This window comes from Eschrichtius robustus, chromosome 10 (genome assembly GCF_028021215.1).
Source record: "Eschrichtius robustus isolate mEscRob2 chromosome 10, mEscRob2.pri, whole genome shotgun sequence".
Classification (NCBI taxonomy): domain Eukaryota; kingdom Metazoa; phylum Chordata; class Mammalia; order Artiodactyla; family Eschrichtiidae; genus Eschrichtius; species Eschrichtius robustus.
The window spans coordinates 23159932-23177660 of NC_090833.1; the positions used below are offsets into that span (position 1 = coordinate 23159932).

Sequence of the window (17729 nt, forward strand, 5' to 3'; positions counted from 1 at the left end):
ATAAACTAAGGATTCATCTGGTTGTCATTGTTTTCTTGGTGTTTTTTCAAGGCAGCTCCATCCCCCTGACATTTGAGTTATTTTTAATACATCACATAAAATGTCTACTAAGCTTTATAACAGCTTCTTGAATCCAAGAATAAGTCACCAACTATATTGCACTCCCTTTAAGGCACTCATTTTTACTTTCCCATTGCAGGTGTCTAGAAGGTTATATGATGGATACAGAGATAGACACATTCACCTGTCAGAAAGATGGTCGTTGGTTCCCAGAGAGAATCTCTTGCAGTCCTAAAAAATGTCCTTTGCCAGCAAGCATAACACACATACTTGTTCATGGGGATGATTTCAGTGTGAATAAGCAAGTTTCTGTGTCATGTGCAAAAGGGTATACCTATGAGGGAGTTAATATATCAACATGTCAGGTAAGATTCTCTGTCTTAATTAGAACATGTAGGATATAACTCATTTATATATATTATACTGTGTGTGTGTGTGTGTGTGTGTGGATATATATGTAAGTGTATATTATACTATATATATGTGTGTGTGTATATAGATATATGTATATGTAAGTGTGTGGATATAGATATACATATACATATATCCACACAGGCAGTATCTTGCTGTCCTGAAAAGAGAAAATGTCTCGTTTCCAATCATGTCAAAGAATTTGAGAAGTTTTTTGGTAGAAATATAATAAAATATATCTTTCTTTCCAATGGTCCCATTTTTAAAAATAAGAAAGTGCCAAGGGCAGGTGAAAAGTCCCAAAGGTAAATAAAATGTTAAAATATCTATAACAAGAGATTCATGACAAATCAACTATGTGTATGGTCTACACATAGACTCTCTATGTGTAGAAATGAGGCCTAATTGCTACCAAATATGTTTCCAGGTTTAGTAGAAGAGCAAAGGTAGCAGAAACAAAAATTGGAGTCAAATTCTGCCTCTGCTTACTACTTGTGTCACTTTAATAAAGCTACTTAGAATTGCCAAGCTCCTATCAGTGTGGTATTAGTGTAAAATTCGGTAGAAGGGGAAATGAATGGAATGGAAGAGATAAGTCAAAAGTAGATCCTGATAAAGGAATCATCACAAGTCAGTGAAGAAAGGAATCATTAATAAACAAATCATTCTGATACAATGAAGTAACCACTAGGGAAAAAATTAATATATACCAAAATAAACTCCAGATGTATCAAAAGAAAACAATACTATGTAGCTTTTAAAAGTTAATAGTAATACCCAGAATATCATTTGTGCAAAAAATATATTTATTGAAGCATTATTTACAGTATTGAAAAATTAGATACAATGTATATTTCTGACATTAGGGGAATGGTTAATTATGAGGCAGTCATATATATATATATATAATTATTTCTGGCTCCTCTGTAGAATAAAGGGCTTAGCCTCAAGTCTTGTTTTAGACTGCTATTCAACTCATATGCTATTTCCTCAAAGAAAACAAAACAACATTAGCAAGAGAATAACAGTCTTCAAGGGAAACATCTGTGTACGCCTCACTATACCTGAAAAGAAGGCTGGAACATGTTAATTCTAACTGTGTTGATGAGGAAATAAAGTAAATGTATGTGTGTCTTTTTTTTTTCTGTAACTATGTGACTTGCTCACAATATATGATAGAATGTTTTCAAGTATTCATGTTGGGAAGGGAGAAAAAGGAAGCCATCTTTTTAAACTTTGGATCATATGCCTGAAAGTTGCTGTTTCTCATCAACTTTAGATTAAAACGCAGAATTATGTAAAATATAAGGGTGTATTACTATAAGTCATGGAATATTGGTATCTATCATCCAGTCCTCATGCATCATAATGAAAACATACTTCTTGGTGTTCTTGACTTTTTAAAGGATTCTATTAGGAAGAAAATGCTTGTTTTGTGAGTTTCAGAAATGTCTAAAATTGTTTAGTGATGACTGTTAAAGCCATCTGATAATTAATGTGTGTTTTTTAAGGCCAAAGATAATAAGTGGCAGAAGTAGGACCAAGTTCTAGGTCCTCTGACTATCATTTGGGGATTATTCTGTTATACAACCAATATTTGCAGACTTCTTCATTCATGGGTACTAATTTCTAAATGTAACTTACAACTTGTTATTTAGATTGATGGCACCTGGGAGCCACCATTTTCTGATGAATCCTGCAGTCCAGTTTCTTGTGGGAAACCTGAAAGTCCAGAACATGGGTTTGTGTTTGGCAGTGAATACAGCTTTGAAAGCATGATTATTTATCACTGTGAAACTGGTTATGAATTAGAGGTAAGCGAACAAATTGCTTAACTAGCATTAATTTGTTTTTCCAATATACTTAGGAATATTTTGAGTGTTACGCCATTTCGTTTCACCGATTTGGGTCCTAAAAGACTTTTCTATACTTTGTTGCCTTATATTTTAGCACTCTCTGAGAAATATTTAAAGTGACTTACAATTTTAAAAAGCAAAGTAAGTCTCAAATTAAAGAATCAAAGCCATGAAAAAAAGAGGAACTTTGTATACCAGCCACAAGACTTTAGTTGGTCATGTAAACCTGTGTTTCCGCCTCCTGTTAATTGTATTCTGCACAGTCCCTCTGTCACTGTGGGGAGGCAACCATAAGGATTTAGTTATACAGAGCTAGGGTTTCCTCAAGCAATGGGCCCAAATACCTTGGAGGGTTTTTGACTGAGATGCCAGGTTCCCACCAGGCAGGTATGGCCTGAAAAAAATCCCCAGAGCAGTTCTAACCAAATACCATGATAGGTCTCAAGACCACGCTAGCCTGGTTTGTAATGTTAAAATCCCATCAGCAGCACCTATTTACTTTGGTGCGAATGCTGCAGTCAATTTTGCTAAAAGCATGATCACATCATCAAATTTGAACTTTAAGAGGCCTGTTTTATATTACATAATGTTGTCCTTTGGTTTTTCGGGAAACTTCTTTCCTGTTTTGCTGTTATAATGGTATTAAGTGTAGGTTTTGCAGACGTATGCATTGACAGTGATTTGTTAAATGTGTATAGCATGTTCCATTTTTTTTCTACTGACCGTAGAACCAGAGAACTTTCATAAGATAGGTCCATGAAAGCTGGAACTAGGCTTAGGTGGATCTTGTTTTATTTCCTCAAAAGATTTTTTTTTAAAAAAAGGTGGGGGGAAAGAAGGATGATAATGTAATGGTTATTGCAATTGAAGAGTTTTTCTGTTTTTGAAACTCAGTTGCTCTTCATGTGAGAGTACTAATCTTGCAATTTGTTAAGTAGAAAAGTGGTGTAAAATCTAAACAAATATATAGCAAACTGATGGGTCATTAAATTTGAGGAAGTAGATAATTTACCTTAAAAATTTTGGAAATATCCCAGTGTTAACCACAAAATTGAGAGAGATGCTATAACAATTGTTCTTATTCCAAGCTACATGTTTGAATCACCTGAGAAAGTTTTTATAAATATTAATGTCCAGTTACTTACAGAAATAACCAAGTCCAGGTCTGGAACGTGAAATGTAAAAGATTAGCCTAGAAAAGCTTATCCTATGAGTTAGGAGGGAACCTATCAAAGGCGAGATGTTAAAAAAAAAAAACTCAGGAGCCAATTGGATGAGGCTTCCACAGGCCAAGATGAGACCATTTTAGCATCAATAAGGGTAATAACTTTAATGGACTGAAACACATCAAATACGTCATGAATGACAGTAGACTCACAATGATACTAGAAGAAAATTAGTTGGTAACTTTCAGGGGATACCCATGAGCAAATTCATTATTTTGCAAACACAACGAAAGGGGGAAAAGTATCTTTTCAATGCTAACTGGATGACTAAGTAACCAAGTAGTAGATGAAATCAGTCAATAATGATAGAATTTAAATCTCAGAATTTGCAGCTCTTATGAATTAATGGATTTAGGTTATCATCATCATGGCTACTGATGTCAGAAAAAAAAATAGAGGCACCCAGACATTATAATGCCTCTGGATGGAAAAACACACCATTAGGGAAAAGTCTTACCAAAAAAAGAACTGTTGAATTTGAATTTTTGCATTTTTAACAAGTGCCCCAGATACCAAAGGTCAATGGCTGGAAAAGTGGTTAAGAATAGGGACTTGGTCCCAGCAGACTTCTGTTAGAGGCTCTCTGCTCTTGCTGGATGAAAGATGTTGGGGAACTGACTGAACCTCTCTGAGCCTCTGTTTCATCCCATCTGTAGTAGAAAGGCCATAACCACCTTTGCAAAGTTACTGCAAGGACTGGAGATAAAAGAAAGTGGCAAGCACCACCCTTTATGCATTGACTGAGTTCAGTAGAGGGTAGTTATTATCATTACTCCTAGTATGCATATTATTACCAAAATCAGACAAAGCAATTAAGACAGCTAATGTAAATCATGTTAAAATTTTCTAATATGTAAATAAATTATCATTTTTATGTAAGGTAAACAACTTCTTTGAGCCATCTAAATCTCAAAAATTTTACTACACATTCAGTCTTCTCGAAATAAAAATCACTACAGGCAACTGAGGAATAAATCAAAGTAACTCAAAAATGGGATAGTCATGTTCTAAAATCACCGGTAGTGAGCAATAAAGTGGTTTCTACGATTCTAAAACTTACTATAACTATCTAACTTAATTGTTGATTAAGCAGATACGTTATGTCAAAAATAGTAACTTGATGCTAATCTGGATCTAAAACTCCAGATAAAAAACAAAACAAAAACAAAAACAAGGTAAGTAAAGGGATAGAGAGAGAAAAAGAAAGAAGGAAAAGCATGATAAAATTTGCAACTTACTAAGGAGGGAACCAACAGACGGTGTTTGATTTTTTTTTTTTTTTACAGCAATAGTTACAGAAAATAGAGTTGAGTTCTTATTGGAACAAAAATTGACGTAATTGAAACAGAATATTATGTGAATTATTGGAAGAAAAAGGAAAATATCTTAGTGGGAAAAATGCTAACCTATTGACTAAAATTAGCTACTTGAGTGTAGTCCACTCTGGAAGTACCCAAATAGCGAGCTGGCTTTGATGGCTTGTCACATACTTCCTCAAAAGTAATAAAAAATAATTCACAAACTAGAATAGTATATTTTCCTGTGCATACATAAGTATATAAACACAAAGAAAGTACAGCAAATGTTAACAGGGTTTATCTCTGAATGAAGAATCCTAGAAAACTTTGTACTTTTCTTTCATGTTTTCCAACCTTTCTGTAGTCAAAACATATTATTTTTTCAATAAGAAGAAAATAATGAATATATATTTTTTAAAAATTTAATTTTATTGGTTCAATTATTTTCTTGGAAAGTCAGGAGAGTATCCTTCCATCAAAGTCAATGGAATTTTTATATGTAAAGATCTGTCAGTAATTAAACTGATAGCTCAAAGAAAATACCTTTGAATAGAAGATTAAGGATAAAAGACATCAGTCAATCAGATAAAAACCAAAGTAGAGGTGATTGCTCCTTTTCAGACATTTTGCTAATTTAGAGCACAGCTTCAAGAGAACATGTATCCAAAGAGCTCTGAGGACTGAAAAGCCATGAGACAAAATCCATGTGCTAAGGTTCATATACTTGACTTAGAGTCAAGCCCCTTAATACATTACTTGGAACCTAATCTTTTTTTTTTTTTTAACATATAATGTTAGAGAATTTTATTTATCTAATTATTCCATAGTAAATTAGGAGTTTAAAACATGGGAAAAGGTTATCATTAGGAACACTGATGATTACAGTAAAAAAATAAACAACAAAAAAAGAGGAAGCAAGGACGCATAAAAATTATATCCAGAAATAAAAACCCAGTAATCTTAGCCTAGCTCAGCCTGTAATGACTCTGGGGGGGGCAAACAGCCTGTATAGCCCCCAAGGGCTATGAGATATTGGAAAATATACCAAAAGTGCATTGAGAATCACAACTATAAATATATTTTTAAGTAAATTACATTATTTTTACTCTATTTCTGAAGGCAGGGAAATAAATTTTAGAAAGATTTTTACTCAAAATATATAAAATTTTACTTGCTCGGGCCCTTAATGGGGTAAGTTTATCTTTAATGGATACATTACATTGTCAAAAAGTCAATCCTGATAGCAATAAGATATCTTGACATGTTTCATGTCCAAGGGTATAAATAAACTAATTCACCTTCTTTGCTGTACCTCTCAGATATTAAAAAATAAATTTAATTCAAAATATTTTTAAGTATCCTAAGCAAATATACCTCGCTGACATTTCAGACACATTCTTCATCAGTCTTTGCTATTGGTTATAATTAGTTATCATTTAAACAAAAAGTGAAACAAAGTCTGTACCTTAATTACACTCATCAGCCAGAATACGTATTTTGAGGTAATTTGATGAAAACATTTTTGAAAATTTAAACCTACCTCTTAAACTATATTTATTTAATGAATTTATTTAGCATTCCAGTGCCAAGAGTTTCAAGTTCACATCTGAGATGACTTTGCATTCCCTTAGTTTTTCATTATAGAGGTACCATCTTGTCAATGACCTGTTTTCATTGATTCACAGGGGAACAGGGAACGGGTCTGTCAGGAGAACGGACAGTGGAGTGGAGGGGTGGCAACGTGCAAAAGTAAGTCAAATGACACTTTGTCCCCAAAACGATACTAAGGACACAAAATAACAATGTGGCCACATTTTCTTTATAAGTCGTTTTTGTAATTAAAAAAAAAAAAAATTGACTCCGTGAACTGCATGAGAACCTTTTACGGGCTTTTGCTCAAGGGCACCAAACCAATAGAAGGGTGAAACACTGTGGTAGAGATTAATGATTAAACTGGAATAGAGCACAAGATTGCTGACACTGGAATGGCAAACATTTTGTTTAGAAACTAGTTAATTATTGAGTTTACCTGCCTTCTTTTTATGGGCTTTTCCGCAAAATAATGATAAATTAGAAGGCTTAGAGCTGTTGCCTTGGTAACAGTCCTGGGCAATACTGACATCTTCTTAAAATGATGTTGGTACCACTGTCCAATAAATGAATATTCACACTGTTTGTGGAACTTTCATTAACTCATTGTATGAGAACAGCCAAGTGTATTTAGCAGGATGTGGGTGAATACAGGTGACTCTGTTCCTAGGATATGGCTCGTATTACTTCTCTGCCGAAAGACAATGTATTTAAATACAGTAGTTACAAACCAATCAGAATGGCAGGCTTAAAAATGTTTTTCTCTTAATAATTCTGGAGGAGTCATCAAATTTTCAAACTAGAAGGGGCCTCTTGAATAATCTAGTCCAGACCCTTGAGTTGACCAATGAGTGAAAACGGGCTGGGAGAGGGGAAGTGACCTGCCCAGTATCAGAAATGAAGTTAGTGGCAGAGCTAACACTAGGACTTGGGGTACCTGAATCTTTGTCCACTGTTGTTTCAACCATACTGTCTAGTATAGATTAATGAGCTGATTTTGTGTGCAGTAGGAATCTTAAGTCTTTTAAGCAATATTATATGGCTGAAATTCAATGGGGAATATGACTTTTTAGTTCTAAAAAAGAACCGTGTGTGCGTGTGTGTGTATACATAAACACGTACATAAACATTGAGTAACATCTCAAGTCGCAGAAAGGCATCATTGGGCATTCCCAGTAATAGCATTTTTTTATCTCAGTTGTTCATTATCAAAAAGTGTGTGAATGTACGTGCAGGGTGAAAGGAGAGGAGGATGAAAAGGAAACACCTATGTCTGGAATAGGAAACTGCTATGGTGTCGGTGAGGGGATCGTTTCCGTTTTGCAGCAGGTTTAATTCAAACTACAATGATAATGGTTTGAATAGTTTCTATCTCTGAAATGCAAGATAGTAAGAAAATGCTCTGTATGGATCCTGTTACTCTGTGGTTTTCTTTTCTTTTTCTTTCTAAATTATTAAATAAGTGATACAAGTTCTTTGCAGAAGAAGGAAAGAGGATTGGGAGAATCACTTAAGATGAAGCTTTTCTTTTTCTTTTTAGAGACCAAGTGTGAAGCTCCACTTGGGTTCCTGAACGGGAAAGCTGAGGTTGAAAACAGTACTGCTGGACCCAGCGTGGTGTATTCCTGCAACAGAGGCTACAGCCTTGAAGGGGCACCCGAGGCCTCCTGCACGGAAAATGGGACTTGGAGCTACCCAGTTCCTCTCTGCAAACGTGTGTGTTGACCTTAGAAGGGGATTAAATCAGATTCAGTTTTCTAATTAGTTTCCCAAATGTCTAAACCATGGTGGAAAATTCACCTGTAGGTGAGATTGGCCCAGAGAAAGAAATCTGTGCATATCCAAACCAAATACTATGGGGTATTTTTTTTTTAACATCTTTATTGGAATATAATTGCTTTATAATGTTGTGTTAGTTTCTGCTGTATAACAAAGTGAATCAACTATATGCATACATATATCCCCATATCCCCTCCCTCTTGTGTCTCCCTCCCACCCTCCCTGTCCCACCCCTCTAGGTGGTCGAGACCGAGCTGATCTCCCTGTGCTATGCAACTGCTTCCCACTATCTATTTTACATTTGGTAGTGTATATATGTCAATGCTACTCTCTCACTTCGTCCCAGCCTACCCTTCTCTCCCTCCCCGTGTCCTCAAGTCCATTCTCTACATCTGTGTCTTTATTTCTGTCCTGCTCCTATGTTCGTCAGAACCTTTTTTTTTTTTTTTTAGATTCCATGTATTTGTGTTAGAATACGGTATTTGTTTTTCTCTTTCTGACTTACTTCACTCTGTGTGACCAACTCTAGGTCCATCCACCTCAGTACAAATAACTCAATTTCGTTTCTTTTTATGGCTGAGTAATATTCCATTGTATATATGTGCCACATCTTCTTTATCCATTCATCTGTCGATGGACACTTGGGTTGCTTCCATGTCCTAGCTACTGTAAATAGTGCTGCAGTGAACATTGTGGTACATGACTCTTTTTGAATTATGGTTTTCTCAGGGTATATGCCCAGTAGTGGGATTGCTGGGTCGTATGGTAGTTCTATTTTTAGCTTTTTAAGGAACTGCCATACTGTTCTCCATAGTGGCTGTATCAATTTACGTTCCCACCAACAGTGCAGGAGGGTTCCCTTTTCCCCACACCCTCTCCAGCATTTATTGTTTGTAGATTTTTTGATAATGGCCATTCTGACTGGTGTGAGGTGATACCTCATTTTTGTTTTGATTTGCATTTCTCTAATGATTAGTGATGTTGAACATTCTTTCATGTGTTTGTTGACAATCTGTATATCTTCTTTGGAGAAATGTCTATTTAGGTCTTCTGCCCATTTTTGGATTGGGTTGTTTGATTTTTGATGTTGAGCTGCATGAACTGCTTGTATATTTTGGAGATTAATCCTTTGTCAGTTGCTTCATTTGCAAATATTTTCTCCCATTCTGAGGGTTGTCTTTTCGTCTTGTTTATGGTTTCCTTTGCTGTGCAAAAGCTTTTAAGTTTCCTTAGGTCCCATTTGTTTCTTTTTGTTTTTATTTCCATTTCTCTAGGAGGTGGGTCAAAAAGGTTGTTGCTGTGATTTATGTCATAGAATGTTCTGCCTATGTTTTCCTCTAAGAGTTTTATAGTGTCTGGCCTTACATTTAGGTCTTCAATCCATTCTGAGTTTATTTTTGGGTATGGTGTTAGAAAGTGTTCTAGTTTCATTCTTTTACATGTAGCTGTCCAATTTTCCGAGCACCACTTATTGAACAGCCTGTCTTTCCTCCATTGTATACTCTTGCCTCCTTTATCAAAGATAAGGTGACCATATGTGCATGGGTTTATCTCTGGTCTTTCTATCCTGTTCCATCGATCTATATTTCTGTTTTTGTGCCAATACCATACTGTCTTGATTACTGTAGTTTTGTAGTATAGTCTGCAGTCAGGGAGCCTGATTCCTCCAGCTCCATTTTTCTTTCTCAAGATTGCTTTGGCTATTCGGGGTCTTTTGTGTTTCCGTACACATTGTGAAATTTTTTGTTCTAGTTCTGTGAAAATGGCTGTTGGTAGTTTGAGAGGGATTGCATTGAATCTGTAGATTGCTTTGGGTCATTTTTCATTTTCACAATGTTGATTCTTCCAGTCCAAGAACATGGTATATCTCTCCATCTGTTTGTATCATCTTTAATTTCTTTCATCAATGTCTTGTAGTTTTCTGCATACAGGTCTTTTGTCTCCTTAGGTAGGTTTAGTCCTAGGTATTTTATTCTTTTTGTTGCATTGGTAAATGGGAGTGTTTCCTTAATTTCTCTTTCAGATTTTTCATCATTAGTGTATAGGAATGCAAGAGATTTCTGTGCATTAATTTTGTATCCTGCTACTCTACCAAATTCATTAATTAGCTCTAGTAGTTTTCTGGTAGCATCTTTAGGATTCTCTATGTATAGTATCTTATCATCTGCAAACAGTGACCGTTTTACTTCTTTTCTGATTTGGATTCCTTTTATTTCTTTTTCTTCTCTGATTGCCGTGGCTAAAACTTCCAAAACTATGTTGAATAATAGTGGTGAGAGTGGGCAACCTTGTGTTGTTCCTGATCCTAGAGGAAATGCTTTCAGTTTTTCACCATTGAGAACGATGTTGGCTGTGGGTGTGTCATATATGACCTTTATTATGTTGAGGTAGGTTCCCTCTATGCCTACTTTCTGGAGAGTTTTTATCATAAATGGGTGTTGAATTTTGTCGAAAGCTTTTTCTGCATCTATTGAGATGATCATATGGTTTTCCTCCTTCAGTTTGTTAATATGGTGTATCACACTGATTGATTTACGTATATTGAAGAATCCTTGCATTCCTGGGATAAACCCCACTTGATCATGGTGTATGATCCTTTTAATGTGCTGCTGGATGCTGTTTGCTAGTATTTTGTTGAGGATTTTGGCATCTATGTTCATCAGAGATATTGGCCTGTAGTTTTCTTTTTTTGTGACATCTTTGTCTGGTTTTGGTATCAGGGTGATGGTGTGAAGTTCTATATTTTTAAGCCTTATATTACCATCACTGAGAACCCAGCTCCAGCAGGGCTAATGCTCCGCCTTCAAAGAAACAAACTCAGAAAAGAGGGAAAATACCAGTACACATTTTCTTTTATTTTTAACAGCAAATCCATGCCCTGTCCCTTTTGTGATCCCTGAGAATGCTGTGCTTTCTGAAAAGGAGTTTTATGTCGATCAGAACGTATCTATCAAGTGTAGGGAAGGCTTCCTGCTCCAGGGCCAAAGCATCATCACCTGCAACCCTGACGAGACGTGGACACAGACAAGTGCCAGATGTGAAAGTAAGTCAGCACATGGGATCCAGTGAATTTCATTAGTGGGAACTGTTTCCTCATCTTTGGGAGATTATTTTCAATCAGGCACCTTACATGTAGATATTTAGAACTCTGTCTTATCATGGTCATCAACTTCTGTCTTGCCTACTTTAAACTTTTTTTTTAAATTTGAAATCCAAACATAAAAACACAATCCAGAACTAGACTAAAACCTGCCTGACCAGAATTTACTGAACAGGTTTTCAAAACGTGCTCTTCTAAGAATGCGCAGGATATTAAATCTAAAATACCTATTTTTCTCCACGCTGTCAGAGTCCCTAAACTCTCCTTTAATGGGCTATGCATGCTTTGCAATACAAAAATTATTTCACCGTGGTTCTCCAGCTTGAGCAGATATCAGAACCACCTAGAGGGCTTGTTAAAAACAGATTGCTGGGAGACTTCCCTGGTGGTCCAGCGGTTAAGACTCCGTGCTCCCAATGCAGCGGGCCCGGGTTCAATCCCTGGTCAGGGAACTAGATCCCACATGCTGTACCTAAGACCCGGCGCAGCATGCATGCATGCATACATATGTAAATAAATAAATATTTAAAAAATTTTTTAAAAAGCAGATTGCTGGGCCCATCCTAGAGTATCTGATTCAATAGGTCTGGAGTGAGCCCTGAGAATTTGCATCTTTAACAGTTTCCCAGGTGTTGCTGATGGCAGTACTGCTGGTCCTGGAACCACATCTGGAAAACCTCTGGGCTAGCACCATGCTGATACCTAACACACAGTCTGGCAGCCTCTCTTGCTGCCTTGTGATAACTCTTGACATTATTCTGCTTTTTTTAATATTTTAATTTACATAAGCATATGCTTTTTTATTTTTTTCTTTTATTGGAGTATAGTAGATATACAATGTTGTGTTAGTTTCAGGTGGACAGCAAAGTGATTCAGTTACAAATATCTATATATATATTCTTCTTCAGATTCTTTTCCAGTATAGGTTATTACAAGATATTGAATATAGTGCCCTGTGCTATTTTATATATAGTAGTGTGTATCTGTTAATCCCAAATTCCTAAGTTATCCCTCCCCCTCCTTTCCCTTTAGTAACCATAAGATTGTTTTATATGTCTGTGGGTCTGTTTCTGTTGTATAAATAAGTTCACTTGTATCATTTCTTAGATTCCACATATAAGTGATAACATATGATATTTGTCTTTCTCTGTCTGACTTAACTTCACTTAGGGTGATAATCTCTAGTGCTGCAAATGGCATTATTTCATTCTTTTTTATAGAACTCTTGACATTTTTTAACACACATAAAGCATCTTTCCTGCCCAATATCCTGCCCTCCTTTGTGGTCCAGGCTGCTCCCTCTACAGCAGTCAACTAACAAATATTCATTGAGTCTAACCAGATGCGAGGTAATGGGCTACATAGTATAAAAATATATTATGCCTACAGTGGTCTTCATCTTCGGAACACTTGCACTTTAATTAATGAGGTGAAAAATGTGCATATGAAGGCCATGGGGATTCTGAAATCAGAGAAAACCTGGGTTTGAGTTCTGTCCTCAAAACTTTCTAATTCTAAACTTATGCTAGTGCCCTAACTTCTCTGAACTTTGGAGTTCTCATTTGTAAATAGCACCAATAATGCCTATCTTATAGGTTTGTTTTGAAAAATGAATTGGTGTATATTTGTGATATGTCCTGATAGGAAGAGCTGTAAAATAGCCCCAAATCCTTGAATTTTCAGCTAGCAGCCTACTGCAGCATTAGAATTTTGATTTTACTCCAGAAAAGTGTGTATCATACTTTTAGCTGGGATTTGGGTCCCAACTCCTTATGAAATCTACCCCTAGTGAAGTGGGACAAACTAAGTATGTATAAGCCTTGACTGTCTAGGCTCCTTTAAAGCCATCAGCCTGAACTAAAGCAGGCCAAGTGGCCCGATTCTGCCCACATATCCTCACGTTGGCCTTAGCTCCCGGAGGCTTACCACTCGGGGCACTGGAAGCAAGAGCCAGGAGAGACATGCATTTATTACAAATGTCCCTTCAGTGCATGCTTAATTATTCCTCAGTATTCTTGAGAAGATCCGGGGTTGCCTAGGAGAGGAGACAGTTTCCACACTTGTTGTCCTCAATCCCTCTTTTGCATTTTCTGTTAGACAGGAAGTCTTTGGCTTAGAACAACTATCCTTCCTGAGGGACCAAAGCAGCCACCTTCCTCATCCTTTTCACCTCATCCTGCTATTTATCACTACAAAGCAGTGATTAAAATTTAGTGTGTATGAGAATCCTCTGGGGAGAGTATGTAAGATGCAGACTCAAAAGCTAGAAAACCCAGAAGTTTGCATTTTTAATAAGAACCCAAGCTGATTCCCACACAGGTGGCCTGAAATCCGTGCTTTGACAACCACGTCTGTGAACCATCAAGCTCACTGGTATCTTTTTACATGCTGTTCTCCCAACCTGGAAGCAATAGTCCTCCTATCCACTTGAGGTTTATAGCCTGGTCCAAAGGCCACTGTCGTTGTGATTCATACCCTGACAATCCTAAGCATAATTAGTTACATTCACCTCAATTTTTCTACAGTATGGCATCCGGACCTCTAATATAGCTCTTTTTAAGTTGTACAATAGTATTTCTCTGTCTATCTTCACCCATTTGTCTGAGCAAAGGTACAGCGTTTTCTCCATTTATTTCCTTCCAGTTTCTGGTACACAGTATGCATTGATACCTATTGGATATCTGACTGATTGAATTAATGTTTTTAACTACCTTAGAAGGAAAAGAAAATTTAGAAGAATCAGACAAATTGATCATCCCCTCTGGCAAGATTTTAATAGTATTATGACCACAAGGTGACCTTTTAGAAGCCAGTTCGTGAAGACTCATCTAAACGTTAGCCTTATACAAACTGGATACTAATGAGAGTCCTGACTCCAATCCAGTCCTTGTCTTGTGAGACACCACAGAAAAGCTCTAGTTATCTAGTTTATTCTCTTGTAAAATTCTCAAAGCAAAATTAGTTATAAACATTTTTATTTAAATATTCAGTACATGCGCTTTTAAAAGAGAGGATTCTCCTTCAATCTTACACTTTCCAAAAGAAGAGAGTCACTGCTTTACAGTCTTGGAAAGAGGGAAGCTAATGTGAAACCTTGAATTTCATAAACCTCATCAAGCTGTGTAAATGGAGTATCTTTAGGCTAGAGACAGTATTCATTCATTTACTCATTTTTCAAACATGTATCGAGAGCCCATTGTACGCCAGGCACTGTTCTAGGCACTAATAAAACAACCATGATGGAATCTGCAGTACTACAATTCATGATCTTTACTCTAAAGTGATAGACTATAAATATTCCCCATGCTTCTTCTCTTCTTATTTGATAAGCATGCTGCATTGAAGTTCTTATACCTCTTTGACGAGGTATAAGAAGGCAAGACTTATTGCCTTGAGTATAAAATAGCCCAGCTTCAACATATGAATCAGAAGACAAAACCTTTGATTGTACATCTAATTTTTCTAGAGAGCAGCAGGTGATGCTTTTAGTTTCTGGTGTCTTTTAGATATTATGTAGGTGAAAAGGTTACCTTTGTGTATTTTGTCTTTCCTCTTTAAGTCTTAGAGGTGAAACTGTGTCCTCTCCCAACCACTGGCTGGGTTAGTAGCACAAGCTTAATTATATTTTTGGTTTTCCTATAGAAATCTCATGTGGTCCACCAACTCATGTAGAAAATGCAATTGCCCGAGGTGTACATTATCAATATGGGGACATGATCACCTACTCGTGTTACAGTGGATACATGTTGGAGGGTTCCCTGAGGAGTGTTTGCCTAGAGAATGGAACCTGGACATCACCTCCTGTCTGCAGAGGTAAGGAAATATTTGAATGGTTAGTTCTTAGTGAAGCTGTAGGAAAATGTATGTGGCAGTCTGATATGGCCAACAACTAGTATGCATGCTATTTTATCTTTCCTTGGCTTTCAGTCTTCTTTTAACATGTGTGTCATTTTCCTTAACTTTATGAGTTTGATTTTTGAAGGCTTGCACACAGACCTCTGGCCCAGCACATGGCCCCTTTCTGAGTCAATCATGGCTCCTTACGCAAGTCTTCTCTCCAAATCTTGGAAGTGTTCTCCAGCTGCTAAGGGGAGCTGTGTCATATCTGGGCCATGAGGGCACCTCCTGGACACTCAGGTGTTTCAACACAGATTCCAGTTCTACTCGTCCATCCTGAGCAGACCCCTGAGCCCCATAAGGGATGAGGCAGCCCACCCAGAGGGCAGAGTATGAGACAAGAGGTACTGGGCGGCCCCAGGGAAGCAGAGCCCACCACTTGGTCTCCCTGGACATGCTGGGGGCTGGTGGCGAGCATTCCATGTTTACACGAGCTGTCTCTTTACTTGCTGGATTGAATTTGCAAACCTAAGGATGAATTTTGTGAGTGCATTCAATAATATCTTCTCGGGGACTTCCCTGGTGGTGCAGTGGTTAAGAATCTGCCTGCCAATGCAGGGGACACGGGTTCGAGCCCTGGTCCAGGAAGATCCCACATGCCGTGGAGCAACTAAGCCTGTGAGCCACAACTACTGAGCCCGCATACGCCTAGAGCCCAGGCTCCACAACAAGAGAAGCCACCGCAATGAGAAGCCCACGCACCACAATGAAGAGTAGCCCCCGCTCGCCACAACTAGAGAAAGCCTGTGCGCAGCAACAAAGACCCAACGCAGCCAAAAATAAATAAATAAATAAAACTAAAAAAATAATAATAATAATAATATCTTCTCGGGGGGGGAGGTTTCTATGTTGAAAATTCTGCAAAATGGAATGAGGTAGATAATGAGACATCCTAGTATGTCCTTCTAAAACTTACATTTCTCTAATAAGATAGGCTACTGTTTTTTACAAATCATAATAATTATTCCATTCATTCTACAAATACTTACTGAAAGTGAGGAATTCTGCTACCGAACAAGACAGACATCACCAAGGAACTAAAAGAATAATCACATTGTTAGATGGGTTGTCCACATGGCCATGAGGACAGTGGTCAGATTTGGATTTGGGGTGAAAAAAGGCCAAAGTCTTTTTTTTATTATTTTATTATTATTTTATTATTATTATTATTTTATTATTTATTATTTTATTATTTTATTGTTGATTTTTCAATTTTATAGTTGATTTACAATACTGTGTTAGTTTCAGGTGTACAGCAAAGTGATTCGGATATATATTCTTTTCCAGATTCTTTTCCATTATAGGTTATTACAAGATATTGAGGCAATTCCCTGCCGATCCAGTGGTTAGGACTCTGCACTTTCACTGCTGAGGGCCCGGGTTCAATATCTGGTTGGCAAACTAAGATCCTGCAAGCCCACATGGTGCGGCCCCCCGCAAAAAAAAAAAAAGATATTGAATATAGTTCCCTATGCTATACAATAAATCCTTTTTATTTATTTTATATATAGTATTGTTTATCTGTTAGTCACATACTCCTCTTCCTTTCCCCTTTGGTAACCATAATTTTGTTTTCTTTATCTGTGAGTCTGTTTCCGTTTTGTAAATAAGTTCATTTGTATTATTTTTTAGTTTCCACATATAAGTGATATCATATAATATTTGTCTTTCTCTGACGTACTTCACTTAGTATGATAATCTCTAGGTCCATCCATGTTGCTGCAAATGGCAATATTTCGTTCTTCTTTATGGCTGAGTAATATTCCATTGTGTATGTGTGTGTGTGTGTGTGTGTGTGTGTGTGTGTGTGTTTGTGTGTGCATATATATATATATGGACACTTAGGTTGGTGGACACTTAGGTTGCTTCTTGGCTATTGTCTGTTGTCTGCTATTAGCTATTGACTATTAGCAGCTATTGTCTGCTAATAGCTATTGGCTATTGTCTGCTACAAACACTGGGGTGTGTGTATCTTTTCGTATTACAGTTTTTGTCTTTTCTGGATATATGCCCAGGAGTAGGATTGCTGGATCATACGGTAACTAATATGGTAAATTTTTAAGAATTTTTAAGGGACCTCCATACTGTTCTCCTTAGTGGCTGCACCAATTTACATTCCCACCAACGGTGTAGGAGGGTTTTCTCCACACCCTGTCCAGCGTTTATTATTTGTAGACTTTTTGATGATGGCCATTCTGACCAGTGTGAGGTGATAACTCATTGTAGTTTTGGTTTGCATTTCTCTAACAACTAGTGATGTTGAGCATCTTTTCATGTGCCTGTTGGCCATCTGTATGTCTTCTTTGGAGAAATGTCTATTTAGATCTTCTGCCCATTTTTAAATTAGGTTGTTGGTTTTTTTGATATTGAGTTGTATGGGCTGTTTGTATATTTTGGAAATTAAGCCCTTGTCGGTAGCATCATTTGCAAATATTTTCTCCCAGCCCATAGGTTGTCTTTTCATTTTGTTTTTGGTTTCCTTTGCTATGCAAAAGCTTATAGGTTTGATTAG

General features: G+C 36.9%; 1 protein-coding gene across 1 annotated transcript in view; it reads left to right on the plus strand.

Moving 5' to 3' along the window:
* The window catches only part of SVEP1 (sushi, von Willebrand factor type A, EGF and pentraxin domain containing 1), a 182160-nt gene that overhangs the window by 151605 nt on the left and 12826 nt on the right, over window positions 1-17729 (plus strand). The window contains exons 39-44 of the mRNA XM_068553702.1: window positions 200-425; window positions 2130-2285; window positions 6537-6600; window positions 7982-8155; window positions 11087-11263; window positions 14963-15133. Of these exons, the coding sequence (XP_068409803.1) occupies window positions 200-425; window positions 2130-2285; window positions 6537-6600; window positions 7982-8155; window positions 11087-11263; window positions 14963-15133 (968 nt within the window). The remainder of the gene's footprint in view (window positions 1-199; window positions 426-2129; window positions 2286-6536; window positions 6601-7981; window positions 8156-11086; window positions 11264-14962; window positions 15134-17729) is intronic.